Source organism: Mus musculus, chromosome 11, assembly GCF_000001635.26.
Source record: "Mus musculus strain C57BL/6J chromosome 11, GRCm38.p6 C57BL/6J".
In the NCBI taxonomy this organism is placed as follows: Eukaryota; Metazoa; Chordata; class Mammalia; order Rodentia; family Muridae; genus Mus; species Mus musculus.
Window position 1 is genome coordinate 29525177 of NC_000077.6, and position 20543 is coordinate 29545719.

General features: G+C 39.7%; 1 protein-coding gene across 10 annotated transcripts; it reads left to right on the forward strand.

Moving 5' to 3' along the window:
• Positions 1 to 175: 175 nt before the first annotated feature.
• Positions 176 to 20276, forward strand: Mtif2 (mitochondrial translational initiation factor 2). 10 transcript variants are annotated; one of them, XM_006514891.3, is made up of 15 exons: positions 1221 to 1311; positions 1517 to 1667; positions 4753 to 4978; positions 5405 to 5516; positions 8050 to 8221; positions 8656 to 8816; positions 9914 to 10090; positions 11657 to 11796; positions 13493 to 13617; positions 14892 to 15096; positions 15433 to 15685; positions 16165 to 16305; positions 17169 to 17333; positions 19094 to 19234; positions 19737 to 20276. In XM_006514891.3, the coding sequence occupies exons 3-15, from the start codon at positions 4760 to 4762 to the stop codon at positions 19907 to 19909; spliced, it is 2184 nt and encodes a 727-aa protein (XP_006514954.1). In that variant the 5' UTR covers positions 1221 to 1311; positions 1517 to 1667; positions 4753 to 4759; the 3' UTR covers positions 19910 to 20276. The 10 variants fall into 10 exon arrangements, 8 of the variants coding, with proteins under 8 accessions (XP_030102283.1, XP_030102284.1, XP_006514954.1 ...); XR_003949529.1 differs by having other exon boundaries at positions 176 to 1667; positions 15433 to 15645; positions 19737 to 19936; XR_380987.3 differs by lacking the exon at positions 1517 to 1667 and having other exon boundaries at positions 238 to 1311; positions 15433 to 15645; positions 19737 to 19936.
• The last annotated feature ends 267 nt before the right edge of the window (positions 20277 to 20543 follow it).

Below are 20543 nucleotides of genomic sequence, written 5' to 3' on the forward strand. Positions count from 1 at the left end.
TTTGCCCAGAGATACAGTGATTCTATTAGAACTACACTACAGGCTACAGAATGGCTACAGACGTTGAAAGGGTTAAAGCCGAGTTAAGGACTTTCAAAGAGGCCTGAGAAGCAGAAGCTGAAAACTAACAGAAAAAGTGTCTGAGGAAAAGACAATGCACCCAGGCCGGAGGTCGGATGGAATGATGATGACAGAGTTTGAACTGCAAAAAAGGCCATGTGGTTGAGGTTGTAGAGGTAAAGGGAATGTCCAGGTGCAAGCAAATGAACAGGTGGTTGGATGTAAATTTTAGTAGGCCACACATTATTTTAGCTGGTTTCTCAATGCTTGCCAAAGCAAGTGAGAGCAAAGAACTGCTTACAGAAAGTGAACTTCAATACATGTTTATGAACTTGGGTCATTTTCAAGTGTGGGCTTAATGGAGATTCAGATAAAAAAGGTTTTCAGGAGTCTCTATAGTCATTAATACTGACTGAATCTTTGTGATGGAAAGGGGTAAGGGTAATGAGATGGCTACGTGAATAAAGGAGCTTATTTCAAGCCTGAGTTCCTGAATTCAGTGTGTGTATACAAATAAAAAAGACAAAAATTTTTTAAAGAAAATGAGTGGACTGAGGGACCTGAGTTTAGGGTAGACAATGAGAGATAATGGTAAAGCGTGCTTTGGGATAAGAAACTTTTCTATGCTATTCCCTTAATCTGTGGTAGTGCTAGGTGTAAACGAGTTACCCTCAAGAGATGATGATGGCTGTGGCCAAAGAGGAGACCGGAAAAACTCCAAAGTGAAGAAAAACAACCAAAATCATAACGAAAAACGTTTACTTGACTCGTACTCTCAACAAGTCACTGAAACCTTCCCACGATCTTATGAAGTCCGTACCGTGATTCCATACAACAGATAAAGTCGAGGCACAGAGTTGACAACACACCTCTAAGTTCACACTGTGAACGGGCTGGGCCAGCAGCCGGAGAACCCTAGCTCCACTACCTACCCTGCCCACCCCGTTAGAGCTTTCTAGGGCCACCTTGCGCCGCTTCCTTCCAGCTAGATACACGCAAGTTTGAAGTACGTGTTCTTCCTGGAGAAGGGAGGGAACTGCAGAGCACCCGGTCCCCACTGCAGGCCAGCAGCCGAAGCTGCAGGTTACAGGACCAGCCATAGCCGGCCTCCACCAGCCACAGACAACCCAGAATTCCATGGGGAAGCTGCTTCCGGCGGTACCGGAAGCACGACGGGGACCTCACGGAAGGGACGGACTGAATGACCCACAATTCTCCTGGGTCCGGAGGGCGACCTCGCCTGGGAGTTGAGTGAGTGGGGTCTCTGCGCTAGGGTGGTCGCGAGTGCCAGTGTCACTTGCCGCGGCTTCGGAGTCCACGAGCGCTCAGGTGCGCTCCCCAGAGGCCCGCGTGGCAGCGGCGGTGTTTGATTTTTCACAACGATTTTTTTTTTCCTTTCCAAATCCTCTTACTGGTCTATTCAGACATTTCCGTTAATGCAGCTACGCTTTTGCAGCATTCGCACGCCCTCTCCGCTATGGGAATTGTCAGCCTGAGTTCTCGGTTGCCGCTAACCTTATGGAAGTAGTAATGACCCCTTCTTGAGTCCACTGTCCTCTGTAAAGTGAGAGGCGTTGGGATATTTAACAACCAAGATTTCTTCCCAGGTTTGAGATTTGGGTTATTATTCTGATGTGTCTGATTTCTCGATTATATATCTCTGTGTTGGTTTGTCTCATAGAGTCTCGTTTCATTGTTCTGTGCCCTTGTCAAATCTGCTTCACAGCTCATTTAAAAATGATTTAAGTAAGATGGGCATAGTAGTGCACATCTTTAATCCCAGCGCTTGGGAGGCAGAGGCAGGTGGATCTATAAGTTCGAGTCCCTCTTGGTCTACATAGTGAGTTCCAGGACAGCCAAGGCTACATAGTGAGACCCTGTCTTAAAAAAAAAAAAAAAAAAAAAAAAAAAGGTTTAAGGAATCCTATGCTTTCTGAGCACTTCCTTTTACTCCCTTGCATGATTAAAGCAATGCATTCTCTCTTTCTTCTCTGTCTCCCTGCCCCTTCACTCCATCTCCTTCCTCCTCCTCCTCTTTCTTCTCTTATCTTTTGCATTTTCTTTTGAAAGGTGGTTTCCCTGATATACCTAGCCTGGCCTTGAGCTCCCTATGTAGCTAAGACTGAAGACTGGCTTTGAACTTGGCATCCTCCAGCCTTTGCCTAGAGTTGCCTGTGCCAGCAGGCCTGGCTTGAATTTCTAAATCTTAGTTCATTTACTTGGAATGAAGTCAGAATTTCTTTTGATCCTTTCCTTCTTGAATGAGTCTTTTAAGGTAAAATACTAACTATTAAACACCCACAAAGCCTCAGAATTATCTATAAATGAGGGAGATGGTGGCTTGTGAATGTTTGTAACATTCATGTTGTGAATCTTCAGAGAAAGTAAGTCATCAGTGAGAAACAATACATTTATCATCTCATTTTTTTCTTTGTAACCTTGTTATAGAAAGGCTACAAAGAAACACTTCTTTCTTTTTTCAGAACTCAGGAAAATGAGACTCATAGGACAAGAGTGACTGGTCTGTAAGAGGTGTCAAGTCAAGGCCTTTTGTTACTGCATCAGGTCCTTTCTCTACTACTTTACTGTGTCACTTTCAGCTCTAGATTTTTTTCCTTTTATTGGTATTTTTTTCTGTGTCTGTATGGTGTGTGTTATGTGTATATATGGGCAAATCATGTACAAGGCATGGGCTACAGGGAGAGGTTTGAGAACAGTTTTGGGGAGTTGAACCTTTCCTTCCATCTTCTCATGGATTCTGGAGATTGAACCCAGGTTGTCAAGCTTAAAAACACTTTTTCCTGCTGAGCCTTCTCCTAGACTGTGTGGTGTATTTTCATTTTTTTATTTGTTTGTTTGTTTGTTTTTGAAACAAGGTCCATGAAGCTTAGGTTGGCCCCAAACTTACTATGTAACCAAAGTTGGCCTTGTACTTCTGACCTTCATTCCTCCACTTCCCAGATGGTAGGATTACAGTCACCTATACCATACTTGGCTGTCGTTTATTTCCTTTAAAAACAAATCAGCTAGGTGGTAGTGGCACACTTATAATGCCAGCATTCAGAAGGCAGAAGCAGGCAAATCTCTGAGTTTGAGGCCTGCTTGGTTCTAGAACTGATAGAACTACACAGAGAAACCCTGTCTGAAAGAAAGAAAGAAAGAAAGAAAGAAAGAAAGAAAGAAACCAAAAACACTGCTGGGAAGGCCTGGTGACATGGGTCTCATGGCAGAACCTAGGAGGTGGAAGCAAAGGCATCATGAGCTCCGGGCCAGTGTAGCAACACAGTGAAGTCATGTCTCACCGCAAGCTGTTGAGCCTATTCCTCTGTCAGTACCATAAATACATGTGAGGAGGATGCATTGGCATGTCCCATTGAAGCTTTAGCTTTATTGCTAATGCTGTGACCCTCTAATACAATTCCTTATGTTGTGATGGTGCCTAACCATAAAGTTATTTTGTTGCTATTTCATAAGTATAATTTTGCTACTGTTATGAGTTGTAAAACATAAATATTTGATATTCAGGATATTTGCTATGCAACCCCCAAAAGGGTTGTGACCCACAGGTTGACATCAGCTGCCCTATATGATTAAGGTAGGACTGGAGAGATGGCTTAGCGGTTAAGAGCACTGACTGCTCTTCCAGAGATCCTGAGTTCAATTTCTAGCAACCACATGGTGACTCACAACCATCTGTAGTGGGATCCGATGCCCTCTTCTGGTGTGTCTGAAGACAGCAAGAGTACTCATGTAAAATAAACAAGTAAATAAATTTTAAAAAATGATTAAGGTAAATTCAGTGCAATACTCCATAATTTTCATTCTTTTTAACATTCAAGAATAATGCTTAGTGTTATAAAACAACAATGTATCCTCTAATGAAATTTTTTAAAACACAATGTAGGGGGATAAAGAGTACTGGCTGCTCTTCCAGGAGACCCACACGGTGGCTAGCAGCTGTCTGTAACTCCAGTCGAGGGTCTGATACTTCTTTTGGCTTTTAGGAGCATTCCACCCACATGATACACAGACATGTACAAGCAAACACCCATAAACACAAAATAAAAATCAATCTTAAAAAGCAGTGCAACTTCACTCATATAAACAAATATTAAGTATAGAGGAAAGGCTGAAAATGAACATTAAAATAAGAGTGTGTGTGTTTGTGTGTGTGTGTGTTTATGTTCATGCGTACTAGGAATCAAACCCAGATTTGTGTGCCTGCTAGACAAGTATTCTGATTCACAAGCCCCTGAAAAATAATAATAAAAAATAGCCATTTATTGTTTTTAGATAGTGTCTTATGTTGCCAAAGTAGGCCACAAACTGTTTAAATGACCTTGAACTTCTGATGCTCCTGCTGCCATGTGTATGCTAGGATTACATGTGTGCCATATTCAGGCAGTATTGTGCATGCAAGGCAAATGCTCTGGCAAGTGGGTTAAGTTCTTGCCCCACTTGTTTCTTGTGGCCTATCAGCCTTTTTATAGTAACAACAAGAGCATAGTAATAGCTATTGTCAGAATAGCACTTGGTATAACATCTCGTCTCTGACTAGACCATGAGTTCTTTCAGGACAAAAACCCAGCTTTATTTGTGTGATCTATCTGCATGTAGTAAATATTCAATTGATATTCATTAATTTGATGTAAATATTAACCAGAAATTTATTTTTAAATTGTTTTTTTCTAGGAGAAATATGAACCAGAAGCTACTGAAGTTGGAAAACTTGCTACGATTTCATACTATTTGTAGGCAGGTGCACAGCCCAAGTCAAAGAAGACTCTTAGCATGGTGTAGACATGGGTTTGCACCGGCTTCCTCAGTGTGGAGAGATCTGCTGGGTGCCCGGTCCTGGCAGACAGACATGCTCATTGGTTCAGCTTTGCATCAGCACAGACTTCTTGTAACAAAGAAGGTTGTTGCAGATTTATAGCTCCTACATTCCTTAATCTGAAGTCCAAGTTTATAGAACTATGTAGAGAAAACTTCTTTGAGTATTTTGTCCTTTACAGAATACTGTGTAAGCCTGTGATCTACACATATCTGTGTGAGAACAGGAAGTTTTGTGGTTATTGTTTTCTAGTTGAAAAACTTACAAGAGAGTTTGCTGATAGGAATAGCTATAATCGTGGTACATATTACAAAATGACCTAATTTGTTTCCTAAATTGTTCTTACTTCAACCAGGAGTTGAGACTCACACCTTTAGTCCCAGCGCTGGGGAGGTAGAAGCAGGCAAATTTCTGAGTTCAAGGCCAGGCCAGCCAGGGCTACGTGGAGAAACCCTGCTCGGGGCATATTTTTCCCTTCTTTCTCACTTATATGTTCTGTCCTTTTAATAGGAAAAAAGACCACCAAGATCTCAGTTGTCTCCAGTAAAAACTAAAAAAGAGGTAGAAGTATGGGTTGGAATGACTGTTGAAGATCTAGCCAGTGCCATGGCAAAAGATATAGGTGAGCCTGATTAGTTCACAAGGAAAAACCCTGGGCCTTTAAAGGCTTAGGATTTTACTTGAAGTGAAAACATTAACCCATTCTAGGTAAGCTGGACTATGTTTCAAATGTTAAATTATACTGATTTTTTTCATTTTAGAAATGACAAGCTCTAATTATTTCTTGATTCGTTGCCAAGTGTAACTCTCTATGCTCTTTTAGTGAATATGTAGGAGTTTCTGTGTGGCACACACCTTTAATCCAAGCACTTGGGAGGCTTTAAATTTGAGGCCAGCCTGATCTTCATAGAGAGATCTGGGCCAGCTAGTTCTCATACCATGAGACCCTTCCACAAAAATAAATAAATGAATAAAATAAAACCCTGGGTCTTGCAGAGGACACAGGTTTGGTTCTCAGCACTCACATAGTGGCTTTCAACCACTGTAACTCCAGTTCCAAGGAGTTCCAATGCCTACTTCTAACCTCTGTGGGTATCAGACATACATGGAGGCAAAACACCCACAAACATGAAATACAATTCAAATAAATAAAATTTAAATTCATAGCCAGGTGTGGTGACACACACCTTTAGTTCCAGCACAAAAGCCTGCACCTCTCTGAGGCCAGCCTGATGTCCAGAGTGAGCTCCACGACAGGCCCTCTCTCAAAGAGAACACTACATTCATAAAATTTCTGGACTGTTACTATAAATCCAGACTCTTTGTTTTTTTTTTTTAAGACTGAGGGTATATTTTTACCATTTTTTGTTTTCTTAAGATTTATTTTATGTGTATTTTATTTATATTTTGCCTGCCTGCTTGTCTTTGTACCACACACATGCCGAGTACCAAAGGAAGGCAGAAAAGGGTATAGAATCCCCTGGAACTGGAGTTATAGTTGGCTATAGGTTGTCTTGAGGGTGCTGGTAATCAAACCTGGGTCCTCCGGAAGAATGATGCTCTTAACCACTGAGGTATCTCTCTAGAACCTGATTTCCTTCTCTTTTTCTATAATTTTCTGATTTATTTTCCTCACTAATTTGAAAAATCGTTTAAGACCAGCAGAAATATATTTGTGGGAATAACCATAGCCTTTTTTTTTTTTTTTTTTTTTTTTTGGTTTTTTGAGACAGGGTTTCTCTGTGTAGCCCTGGCTGTCCTGGAACTCACTTTGTAGACCAGGCTGGCCTCAAACTCAGAAATCCGCCTGACTCTGCCTCCAGAGTGCTGGGATTAAAGGCGTGCGCCACCACGCCTGGCTAAAAATTATACATTTTAAAGGATTTTGTTACAACTTTTCCCTTCCCCCTCCCTTCCTCCCTCATCCCTTTCCCCCTCTTTTCCTCCCTCCCTCCTTCTCTGTTCCCCTCCCTTCTTCCTTTTTCTAGCATTACAGATTGAACTCAGGGTCCTATGCATATTAGGACACAATTTTTAAAAAATTAAATCACGGGCTAGAGAGATGGCTCAGCGGTTAAGAGCACTGACTGCTCTTCTGGAGGTCCTGAGTTCAAATCCCAGCAACCACATGGTGGCTCACAACTATCCGTAATGAGATCTGGCACCCTCTTCTGGAGTGTCTGAAGACAGCTACAGTGTACTTACATATAATAAATAAATAAATCTTTTTTTAAAAAAATTAAATCACAAGGTGGCTGTGCTGGCACATGCATGTTATTTCAGCAACTCAGGAAGTTGAAATAGGAAGATTAGAAATTCAACACCCACTTACATGAACTCTGGACTCTGTAAATGATAAATAGAAAAATAGATAAATCATAAAATCACAGAGATAGTTAAGACTCATGAAAACTTTTCAAAATTGTGTTATTGCACTTATATGTTTATTGTGTGTCCACATGTATGTGCACTCTAGGTCTAATGCCTAGTAATTTCCTGTTTGCGATTTTCACTGCCTCTCAGTTATTGATACCTATCATCTTTGTCTAGTAGAACGACAACCCAGTGAGTGGTGTTCTAGTATACAGCTCTCCCCATCTCATCCACTGCACCCTTGGTGGTGTTTTGAAGGATTCCACAATGGCAACTGGGAAATGCTTTAAATGTCTTTATTGACGTTTAATTGACAACTTCCCTATTTACCAGAACACCACTGAAGTTAATGATCTTTGCTCATTGCTCTTCTTTTGCTTTGTTCTTGAGAAAGGTCTTACTGTGTTTCAAAACACAACTACATATTTCATCACCACCACAGGTGGGTTTATTTTTACAGACTAAAACAAAACAAAACACATTCTTAAGTGATTTATTTCTATTATTTTACTTTTTTTTTAAACGTGCATGGGTATTTTGCCCACATGTGTGCCTGCATACCCACAAGTGTGCCTGGTATCTACAGAGGCTAGAAGATATCATTGAATCCTCCGGAACTGGATAGTTGTAGATATAAACCACCATGTGGGTTCTGGGAATTGAACCTGGGGCCTCTCCAGCAGTAGCCAGTGCTCTTAACCGCTGAACCATCTCTCCAATACCAAGAACTCACTCTAAACCTTTAAATGTATGATTATAAAAGACTGCTTTATCTCAACCAGATTGTGTATACGAAGCTTTATTGAACACTGCCATTGACGTAGATTCATTAGAAGCAAACTCACATTTAGATGAAGTCTGGATCAAAGAAGTTATAAAGAAGGCAGGAATGAAGCTGAAATGGAGCAAATTAAAACAGGAAAGAATTAGAGAAAATAAAGATGCTGTGAGAAGGTAAAATTTAGCACTTACTAGCTAACACTTAACCATGTGGTTTTACTCAGTGTCTTATGGGAAGATTTTCTTAGAAATTTTGTTTGTAGTTAAAATGGATTGTGACTATAACATAAGCATTTATTCAAAGCACTGGAAAGTATATTCAGCTTTTTATGAAACTGTGAATTTTTATAGCTTACAGGGTGTATATATTAGTCTGAATTTTAAATTTTCATTCAGTTCCACCCACTAATATGAAGATGCCAACTTCATAACAAATAGAGAGTCGCTGGCTAATCTACTAGGTTATTCTGTGTAAAAAGGGTGGAAATGGTTATGTCTAATCAAACCTGTTGTATTTTGTATCAAGGATTGCTTGTAGTGATAGCCGTGAACCTATCACTGTCATTTCTGATATCTAAGAAATGAAACCCCTTTGCTGTTAACTGTAGGCCTGGGACAGATCCAGCTTTATTAAAACCAAGGTCCCCAGTTGTTACTGTAATGGGCCATGTTGATCATGGGAAAACGACCTTACTTGACAAACTTCGAGAAACTCAAGTTGCAGCGATGGAAGTCGGAGGCATCACTCAACACATTGGTGCTTTTCTTGGTATGAACACAAACACTGGTGTTTGTGGAAACGATGCTTGTTTTCTTTAATTAAATGCCATGCTGTGAAATAAATAGACTCAAACTAAAGAGACTGCTTAAAGCCACTGGAATGATCATGTGTAGAGCATGCAGTTAAATGTTGTCTTAGACTTTCTGTAAAAACAAAGTTATTTTACTGGTTTTGGTTTAATGAGCCTAACTTCTTTAATTCCCCTGGCACCTGGCTGAGTGGTGAGCACTTTATGTTCTTTCTCTTTTTTATCTTCACAACATCATGAGATAGGTATTAATATTTATTTCTTCTAAGATCTGTAAGAAGTGAGATTCTTCAGGCTCTGTAGCTTCTCCAAAGTACACAGCTGGTAAATAGCAAAGCTAAAATTTAAAACCTGTTAATATTGGGCTTAAATTTGGAGCTATCAGCTATATACCAAATTTGCCTTTATGTGGCTTGAGATAGTTGCTGTAGATAGCTGCAATTGGGTGATATACAAGTGATCACCTTAAAACTATTCATGGGTTCTCTCTCCAGATTGTAATCAGTTGGTACATTTATCAAAGTAGCTTTATTCTAGAAATGCAAAGAATTTTAGCATTAAATTATTACATGAAAAGAAAGTATTTTATGATTTCTCTAGGAAATTTCAGACTGTGTTCTTCTGGTTAAAATTAGTGGAAGCAATAAAATTAAATTATTGAGCTGGGCATGGTAGCACACACCTTCAGTCTTAATACTTCCATGAGTTCAAGACCAGCTTCGTCTATGTATCGAGCTCCAGGCTAGCCAAGGCTACAGAGAAAGACCCTATCTCAAAAACAATAACGGCCGGGCGTGGTGGCACACGCCTTTAATCCCAGCACTTGGGAGGCAGAGGCCGGTGAATTTCTGGGTTCGAGGCCAGCCTGGTCTACAGAGTGAGTTCCAGGACAGCCAGGGCTACACGGAGAAACCCTGTCTCGAAAAGCCAAGCCAAACAAAACAAAAAAACAATAACAAAAAAACTGCACACATACTATGTTTAATGATGTCAAATATTCCTTTGTGTTAAAAAGTAAACTGGAATAATTAGCATTCTTGCATCTCTGTTTCCACAGTCTCTCTGCCTTCTGGAGAAAAGATAACTTTTCTTGATACTCCTGGACATGCTGCCTTCTCAGCAATGAGAGCCAGAGGAGCTCAGGTCACCGACATTGTTGTGTTGGTTGTAGCTGCAGATGATGGGGTAATGAAACAAACTGTGGAATCCATTCAGCATGCAAAAGATGCAGAAGGTATGGAAGGTTCTGTGCTGAACTCATGAAGTAGGAAGTGTCTTCTTTTTTTTTCTTTTTAAAGGCTTACTACAAAGATTATAGCTGGGCATAATGGTGCATGTCTTTAATACCAGCATTGCAGAGGCAGATGGAACTGTTAGAGGCCAGCCTAGTCTATAAAGTGAGATAGAGAACAACTAAGGTTACACAGAGAAACCCTGCTTTTTTTTTTTTAAGATATATTTATTTATTTTATGTATATGAGTACACTGTAGCTTCAGACACACCAGAAGAGGGCATCAGATTCCATTCCAGATGGTTGTGAGTCACCATGTGTTTGCTGGGAATTGAACTCAGGACCTCTGCAAGAGCAGTCAATCAGTGCTCTGAGCCATCTCTCCAGCCCACAGAAAAACTCTGTCTTAAAATGAAACACACAAAGCAGAATTGTGATTCTGGGAACAAGGGAGATGTCTCATCAGTTGAGCTGCTCTACCAGACAACCTGCTTTTTGTTTCCAGTAACTATGGCAGTTCACAACTATGTACAACTACAGTTCCAAGAGATTCAGTACCCTCCTCTGGCCTCTGAGAATACAAGGCATGCATGTGGCACACATATGTAATATGCAAGCAAACACTCAAATACATAAAATTAAAAAAGTAACCCTTCTTAAAATATTTTTATTTGCTCTCTTTATTTGAGAGTCTTGTGTATGTTTTGATCATGTTCATTTTTCCTCCCCTGACTCTTCCCAGATCTTCTCCTCTTCACCATTCACCCAAAGTTGTGTCCTTACAACAAAATCCAAGAAAACTATTCAAGACCAGTTTTACTGCTAAATAAGCTCACTCCTTTCTAGTTCTTTCTGAACTCCGGATAACTAGTTTTACTTAGCTTTTCAGGCTCAAACTCCTCTCTAGGCTGACTGATTCAATCTGGTTTCTCTCAGTTTCTTAACTGAATTCCTCTATTTGACCTCAAACTAATTCTAGCAATCAATTCTAATCTTTTGGCTCCTTCTTATTCTCTGCTTGCTCTGTCTTCACCTGTGTCTAGCTTGTTCTCTCTTCAACCTGTCTCTGTACAACTGTCTCAGTAAAACTGCCTTCTCTCTCTCTGTACTGCTCTTACATAGCTTCTCTTTCCACTCTCTCATGAGAGTCGGGCATATCCTATTCTGTCAAATCATTCTCTGATTTATCACTTTGTCTACCACTCAATTAGGTATTACATTCAAACATAGATGTTTCCTTCTACAAACTAACTTTACATTCATTGTTTAGGATTAAAGATATGTGCTAAGGACTGAGCCACACCACAATTAGAAACTGTTTTTTTTTTTTGTTTTTTTTTTTTTTGTTTTTTCTGTATTTAACACAATTTCAGGGTTCGCAGTGTGATCAAATACCCTGCAATACAACAGAGTCTGGTAATGTAAGTCTAAAGTGGGTCTTTTCAGCCTTGATTAATTATATGAATCTATTGGATGAAGAGAAAACCAGAGCAGATTGGTATTTCTCACAGCGAATGTCTGGAATTGAATGAGTTTCCGTTTGCACTTTTCATTACTTTCTCTTCTAGTTCCTATTATCCTTGCAATCAATAAGTGCGACAAGACAGATGCTGATCCTGAAAAGGTGAAAAAAGAGCTCCTAGCTTACGATGTGGTGTGTGAAGAGTATGGTGGTGATGTTCAAGCAGTGCACGTCTCTGCACTTACGGTAAGTTCCAGCATCTCAGGACATGATGCACAGTGCTTCATCCATAAGGACACCTTTTGGGGTTTTGTTGTTGTTGTTGTGTTTGAGACAAGGTCTCTCTATGTAGTCCTAGCTGGCCTGGAACACACAGCATTCCCTTTGCCTCTGCCTCCCAAGTGCTGGAATTAAAGCTATGTTCCACCTCGACTGGCTACTTTTATTTTGAGGCAGTCTCAAACTACCTATGGCCCAAGTGTTAGAATTACATGAGTGTCCCTCCACACTTGGTTTACACAGTGTTGGGGATCAAACCTAGACTTCGTGCATGCTAGGTAAACACTGTACCAACTCAGCTGCATCACTAGCCCCTTTTAATGTTTTGAAATTAAAAAAAAAATTGTTTTAAGTGATGGGACGATGGATCCATTGGTAAGAATGGAAGAAGCCTGAGGACCTGACTGACCCACACCCACGTGGTAGCTGCACATAGCACACATCAGTAACTGTAGCACAAGGGAGACAAGTATATGCCTGGAGCTTTCTGGACAACCAGCCTAGCCAATCAGTGAGCTCTGGACCCAGTAAGAGTCCCTGTCTAAAAAAATAAGGTAGAAGTGTAGAAAAGATGGTTTAACTGTTAATACCATTTTTACTCTTGCTGAGAACCCGGCACCCACATGACATCTCACTTGCTATAACTCCAGTTCCAGAGGGTGTCATGCCCTCCTTTGGCCTCCCTGGGTACCAGGCGCACACATGGTACACATACATACATGCAAGAAAAAGAGTCATATATAGGAAAGAAAATAAACCTAGCTGGGTTTGTTACACACACTTTTAATCCCAGCACTTGGGAGGCAGAGGCAGGAGGGTCTCTGATTTTGAGGTCAGCCTGATCCACAGAGTGAGTTCCAGGACAGCCAGCACTACAGAGAAACCAAGTCTCAAAAAACAAACAAACAAACAAACAAGCAAACACCCAGATGCTGGAGAGATGGTGGTTAAGAATACTTGCTCTTCTTTCAGAGGATCTGGGCTTCATTCCCAGTACCCACATGATGGCTCACAACTGGCAGGATCCCATTCTTTTTCTTTCTTTCTTTTTTTTTTTTTAAGGATAATCTTTTTTTTTCTTCATTTATTTATTTTATGTATATGAGTACACTGTAGCTGTCTTCAGACACACCAGAAGAGGGCATCAGATCTCATTGCAGATGGTTGTGAGCCACCATGTGGTTGCTGGGAATTGAACTCAAGACCTCTGGAAGAGCAGTCAGTGCTCTTAACCACTGAGCCATCTCTGCGGCCCCAGTATCCCATCCTTTCTTTGGCCTATGCAGCACCAGGACTGCACTTGGTGCATATACTTAACATGCTTGCAAATACTAATGCACATAAAAAAAAAATAATCTTATTTTTAATAGAAAAAGAAAGAAAACCACAATTGTAGAAGCAGATAGAGGAGACACAGTTAACTGAATGGAACATGTGCTTATCAAAGTCTAGTAGCTGCCTGTTAAAATTGTTCCTGTAAATATTTGTCCTCAGGTCAGGTTTTCTTGCTAAAGGCTTGCTGCTCCTTTTTGTTTTGTAAAATTGGTTACTTCATGACTTTAGTTCTTAAGAGAAAACTGTAGCTGACCTAAGATTTATTTGGTCTTTTACCCTGAGATTTAGCAATATTATTTACTGATAATGTATTACTCTGTTGTTAAAGGGCGATAACCTGATGGCTTTGGCAGAAGCAACAATTGCTCTCGCAGAAATCTTGGAACTGAAAGCAGATCCCACCGGTCCAGTGGAAGGAACAGTAATAGAGTCTTTCACAGACAAAGGAAGAGGGTAGGATTGTACTAAAATGATTATTATTCTGTTTACTTTTGTGATTTGCTTGTATAGTTTTACTGCATACTCTTAATTTCTTAATTTTTTTAAGTGTATTTTCAAAGTATTTCATTGCACTAATACACTGAATACAAAAATAAAATTGTTGTCAGGAGACCAGCCACATCAACTGTCTATATAAACCTAGTCACATTTTCATGGCTAAAGTAGTTAAATTGATTGGTTTTCCACCCACCACTGGCCCACATATTTGCATTTATAGCTAGAATGACAATGAAGTGAAATACCAGTTGTTGCATTTTAGTTTCTGATTCTTTGGCTTAACCCAGAAGGTCTTTGTAATGACATGCTCTTCTTGACTGTTCTGACCAGAAGCACAAGAGATTTTCTCATTGCTTCCTATGCTGTTAAGAGCTATGAACAATTGCATAACCCATATGTAGAATGGGTTAAAAAGCAGGATAGGATTGAGCCAGAACAAACTGCCTATGGCATTTTCCCCTTTAGATACTTAGTGCAGTCACATAGGACTTGTCCGTTTGTGATCACCTTGTTAGCAGACACAGGTTTTCCAAGTGTGTTCACTCAATTTTTCCTCTGTTTAAAGACTTGGGGCTGCTTCTATGTCTTTGTTTTTCTTCTACTCCTTGGCTGTTGTGAAGAATACTTTGTTTTTATTTTTGGTTTTTGTCATGATAAGGACAAGCCTAAGACCTGGCCCCATGTGGTTACATACTTATGTAGTCCCAACATTTTGAAGGTTGAGGCTGGAAGAGTCAAGGCCAGCCTGGATTAAGAGACCGTCTCAAGAAACCACACTGAGCTCAGGGATGGAGAGATGAATCAGCAGTTAAGAGCAGAGGATCTAGATTTAGTTCCCTGCATCTTTATGATGCCTCACAGACTTCTGTAACTCCAATTCCAGGGGATCTGATGCCTTCTGAGAGCACCAGGCAAGCATATGGTGGGCATATATACATACAAGTGAAACACTCAAGACACATAAATCTTAAATCACACTGAAAACAAAAATTAAAAAGCTATGATTTCCCATGTTAAACAAGTATAGTATGATAAATCCTTGGCCAAGTAAATGTTTTTGTATTTGAATTTGAAAATTTGAGAATTTGAAAGGGAAATTAATCCTATATATTCATAGATGTATATGTTTGTGTGCACATGCTTCATAAAGCTATTTTTGTTCTATTTAAGAAAGTACAATTGTGTCCTGATTAAGCTTTAAGAATACTTACTGTTTATATTCATTTTAGTCCTGTTACAACAGCTATAATTCAAAGAGGAACTCTGAGAAAAGGCTCAATTCTAGTTGCTGGGAAGAGTTGGGCAAAAGTTCGACTAATATTTGATGAAAATGGAAAAATACTTAATGAGGCCTATCCCAGCATGCCAGTGGGAATCATAGGCTGGAGAGACCTTCCTTCTGCAGGAGATGAAATTCTTGAAGTAGAATCTGAGGTATTCAAGCCTAATTCCCTAATGTTAGATATTATATGATGGCTTTATGTACCAGTCTATAATATTTAATGTTAAATAAGAATGCTGATATTGAAATAGTTAGTTTCTAAGTGACTGTGAAGAGAACAGTATACCATTTCAAAATCTAACTGTAGTATTGTAATTTTCAGATAGTTTTAAAACTGTTTCAATTCAATTTAAAATTTCTAAAATTATAAAAATTAGTGGTTTCATACATGAAATTAAGCTGATTTCATAATAGGGAAAATAGAAAGCTTTTAACCTAGCATACACTGGTGTCTGTTTCATTAAATCATGCCAGTTTTCCCTATAAAGCCAAGGGCCCGTGAAGTTATTGAATGGAGGAAGTCTGAGCAAAAAGAAGAAAAAGGCAAAGATGACCTGAAAATAATGGAAGAAAAGCGAAGGGAACACCAAGAAGCGCATCGGAAAGCCCGTGAGAAGTATGGCAGTCTGCACTGGAAAGAGAGATCATATATAAAGTTCCTTGAAAGGAAACAACAGAGACCCTTAAAGCCCAAAGAAAAGGTAGAAAGGCAATCAAATGTACTTCCTATAATTATTAAAGGTAACTTTTTGAAAGTTTTACAACTATTTAAATGTTTTTTAATTCTCATAATTCATATGGGATCCCTCTCCTTTAGTTCTATTTAGGGGTGATTAGGGGTGAGGGGTGAAGAGTTGCAGTCTTGCTCTCTAAGCCCAAACTAGCCTGGGCTTGCTCTAGAAGCCAGGCTGACCTTTTTGCCTGCCTAGCCTATAAATGTCCAGGTTACAGATGTGCACTGCCCCAGTAAATCCTTAATTGAAGAAGAAACTAGTTTAGTGGTTTGGTGTTCAAAAAATTTTTCTGAGCAAGCAGATTGTATTGCTTTCATTGCAAATGTATCTTTATTTGTATTTTATCAGTAAGTTCTTATAATGCTAAAGTTAAATAAAAGTGATTTTAGTGATGAAGCCATTCCTGTCTTAGCTTTAAAGAAAATTGTCATTTTATATATCTGCCTTTTACATCCAATACATTTGAAACTCTTGCTGCATTTGTAGGTGACGTTGATGGGTCTGTGGAGGCCATCTTGAACCTTCTGGATACCTACGATGCTTCCCACGAATGTGAACTCGAATTAGTACATTTTGGATTGGGTGACATCAGTGAAAATGATGTTACCTTTGCTGAGACATTTGATGGTAAAGATTCTGTTGGCTGTATGTTAAACTGTGTTCTTTAGATCATATTTTACATGTTTTACCTGTTTTGTGTTTGGCTGATCATTGGCCAGCATTCTGCCCTGTGCAGGAATAATCATAGACAATCCATCTGTCATACCCACTGCAAACTTGGGAACTATTGCAAGACCAAGCAGTGTTCTTTGATTTTTTTTTTTTAAAGCATCATTATTGCCCTGGTCAAAGGGTGCAATTCCAGATATCTTTCACCCTTTGAGTGCTTTCATCTGTTAGCAATCTGTTTAGTACCTTATACCACCTTGTAATGCCAGTTCCAGGACAGTTGACTCTCCCTTCTAACCAACTCTGGCACCAGACATGCATACACATTATACATGTAAGCAAAACATTCAAAATAAATCTTTAAAAAATGGTTTTAAATCATGAAGAAAATATCTTTGTAAACAAGATGTAGTAATAATTTTAAATTTTACTAGTTTTCATGAAAGTCACAGAATTTCTTTATTGCTACGTAATTTACAAAGAAGGAAAAAAAAACACAACAACAAAAAAAAAGAAGCCGGGTGTGGTGGCTCACACCTTTAATCCCAGCACTTGGGAGGCAGAGGCAGGCAGATTTCTGAGTTTGAGGCCAGCCTTGTCTACAAAGTGAGTTCCAGGACAGCCAGGGCTATACAGAGAAACCCTGTCTCGAAAAACAAAAAAGAAAACAAAAACAAAAACAAAAAAAAAAAAAAAACCCAACAACAACAAAATAACAAAGAAGGAAATAAAACCATTTGGACTTGACTTTCTGCCTCAAAGCTAAGTAAGTGGCTGTACTGTAATGCTTGTGCTAACAGAATCTTGTTTCTGCTTTCTAGGTGTTATTTATGGTTTTAATGTGGAGGCAGGCAGTGCTATTCAGCAGTCAGCTGCACAAAAGGGAGTTAAGATTAAACTTCACAAAATCATCTACCATCTTATTGAAGATTTGCAGGAGGAACTAAGCAGCAGATTGCCCCACACACTGGAGGAGTACCCAATAGGTGAGTGCTGCTACTCTGCATTTGTACTATGGCACTGCAAACAGGACCAAAAAAAAAAATGCAAAGCTTAGAGAAATAAATTCACTGTCCCAATACATAGTATTCTAGAAAAAAAAAAAAAAATGACTACCGTGAGTAAGAATTCATGGTGACTTAAGTCCCATAAAAGTTACTTTATGCCTAGAGGATACAAAAGCAAACACAATGATTTAAGAAATTGGCTCCTGAAAGGACCCTGATATAGCTCTCTCTTGTGAGGCTATGCCGGGGCCTGGCAAACACAGAAGTGGATGCTCACAGTCAGCTATTGGATGGAACACAGGATCCCCAATGGAGGAGCTAGAGAAAGTACCCAAGGAGCTAAAGGGGTCGGCAACCCTATAGGTGGAACAACAATATGAACTAACCAGTACCCCTGGAACTTGTGTCTCTAGCTGCATATGTATCAGAAGATGGCCTAGTCGGCCATCATTGGGAAGGGAAGTCCCTTGGTCTTGCAATCTCTACATGCCTCAGTATGTGGGAACACCAGGGCCAAGAAGTGGGAGTGGGTGGGTAGGGGAGTGGGGGGGGCGGTCTGGGGGACTTTTGGGATAGCATTTGAAATGTAAATGAAGAAAATACCTAATTAAAAAAATAAAAAAAAAAGAAAAAAGCCAGGTGTGGTGGCGCACACCTTTGATCCCAGCACTCGGGAGGCAGAGGCAGGGGGTTTTTCTGAGTTCGAGGCCAGCCTGGTCTACAAAGTGAGTTCCAGGATAGCCAGGACTATGCAGAGAAACCCTGTCTCAAAAGACCAAAAAAAAAAAAAAAAATTGGCTCAAGTCTACACATGAACAATGCTCATAATAGGCTGACATAGAAGAACAATTTGGTTTTGTCTTGATATTTTAAAGTATTCTAGCATATTCTTGGCCAGGTTAAAGGCCAAATTTATTTTAAAAATTTTGAAATATGTTCATTTGCCTGTGTGTGTGTGTATTCCCACTTAAAACCAGTGACCAGAGTAGTGCTAACCTTAATTATATAATCCATCCAAGGATCATACTTGGTCTTAAAAAAAAAAAAAAAAAACTTTTCACCTAGATCAGGTTCATAAATTACATGTAGTTGTCATCTCTTATATCCTATTTAATCTGGCTGTTCTGGAACTCCCTCTGTAGACCAGGCTGGCCTTGAACTCAAGAGATCCGCCTGCCACTGCCTCCTGAGTGCTGGGATCAAAGGCGTGTGCCACCATGCCCAGCTTGGAATAATTCTTGAATTTATTCTTTTGACCTTAACTTTGTTCTTTTATAAGATATAGTTTTGCAGCTTTTATTTAGGCTACTCTGACCTGCTAAATATTATCACACTATACAAGAGTGTATTATGTTTTTGTTCCAAGAACAATCTGGGTAATAAGTCAATTGAGGTTTCCAGAAATAAGTGGGCACAACAGGTATCACCATTACACCCAGTCAGCAAAACAAACTAGTGCTGTTCAACATATTAAAAACAAACAAAACTGAAGTGACCTGCCCAAGTGCTGGGGATAAATGCCTGGCAACAATAGGTTTTCATGTAGAGAAATAGAATCTTTTTCCGTATATGTACATGTGTGACCTGTGCCACTGGAGGCCAGAAGTGAATGCTAGATTGACTGGAACTGGAGTTACAGATGCTCAGTAGCCACCATGTAGGTACTAAGAATCAAGCTGGGGTCCTCTGCAAGTCAAGTTACCTGTTGTCTGTCTGTGTACATCATTTTCTTCCTAAAGGTGAGGCTTCTATACTAGCTACCTTCACTGTAACAGAAGGGAAGAAAAAAATTCCTGTTGCTGGCTGCAGAGTTCAAAAGGGACAATTAGAAAGACATAAGAAGTTTAAATTAATCCGAAACGGCCAAGTTATTTGGAAGGGTAAGCAATATCAAAATCTATTTCTAAATTGTACAGCCCCTCTCTCTGTGTAACCATCCAAGACCTATGCTCTCCCTGCTCCACCCCTAGTTTAAGTCTATTTTTGCTCCCAACATTTAAGCTCTTTGTTGTTTTGTCCCCATAACGGAGGACTGAACCCAAGACCCCACACAATGCACACTAGTTAAGACTTGCCTGCCATCTTTGGACTTTTTTTCTGGGTACAACCTCAAAAATAAAGACTTAGACTATCTTTAAAATGGAAGATTTCAGATGAAATCAATCTCCCAGAATTCACTGGAAGGGTAGAAATGGAGCACAGCAGGTAAAGACATTTGCCTCATAAGCCCTACAGCTTGTGTTTAATATCCCATGAAGGTAGTAACCAAATTGTCCTGACCTCTACAACTACCATGGAACATGGATCTTACACAATATATACAACTTTAGTAGGTAACTTGCTATTTGTTGAATATACTCAGCATGACTTTTTTCTTTTAAGGATCATTAACCTCTCTGAAACACCATAAAGATGACATTTCAGTTATAAAAACTGGTATGGACTGTGGTCTTAGTTTAGATGAAGAAAAAGTCGAATTCAAACCGGGAGATCAAGTCATTTGTTATGAAGAAAATAAAGTTCCAACTAAGACTTCCTGGGATCCAGGATTTTAAAAGCACATTAAAAATGGTAAATGGGAAGCCGGGTGTGGTGGTGCACGCCTTTAATCCCAGCACTTGGGTGGCAGAGGCAGGCGGATTTCTGAGTTCGAGGCCAGCCTGGTCTACAAAGTGAGTTCCAGGACAGCCAGAGCTATACAGAGAAACCCTGTCTCGGAAAAACCAAAAAAATAAAAAAAAAAAAAAAAGGTAAATGGGCTGGAGAGATGGCTCACTGACTGCTCTTCTGGAGGTCCTGAGTTCAAATCCCAGCCACCACATGGTGGCTCACAACCATCCGTAATGAGATCTGACACTCTTCTGGAGTGTCTGAAGACAGCTACAGTGTACTTATATATAATAAATAATTCTTTTAAAAAAATGGTAAATATTTTCCCTTCATTTAAATACAGGGTCCTGAAATTAACTATGTACCACCATGCCTAGCTTGTATCTCTCATATAGGGGGAAAATTACCAATCAACACTGAAAACATTCAACAGCTTATGCACATACCAATACAGTATTATTCCCATATATTCCAAGCAGCTTTGACTTGGCACCTTCAACTTATTTGTGAGACATACTGTCCTGTAGCTTCTACTTCCAAGTCTACAGGATATTCCACAACCCCTTAAAAAGAATTGAC

What these genes read in the sequence shown, in the direction of transcription:
- Mtif2 (NM_001282119.1), top strand. Translation starts at nt 1,262, where the DNA reads ATGACCCACAATTCTCCTGGGTCCGGAGGGCGACCTCGCCTGGGAGTT. An exon ending in GCATGCAAAAGATGCAGAAG is followed by an intron (nt 10,091 to 11,656) that starts GTATGGAAGGTT and finishes TTTCTCTTCTAG; the next exon opens with TTCCTATTATCCTTGCAATC. An exon ending in CTTTGCTGAGACATTTGATG is followed by an intron (nt 16,306 to 17,168) that starts GTAAAGATTCTG and finishes TCTGCTTTCTAG; the next exon opens with GTGTTATTTATGGTTTTAAT.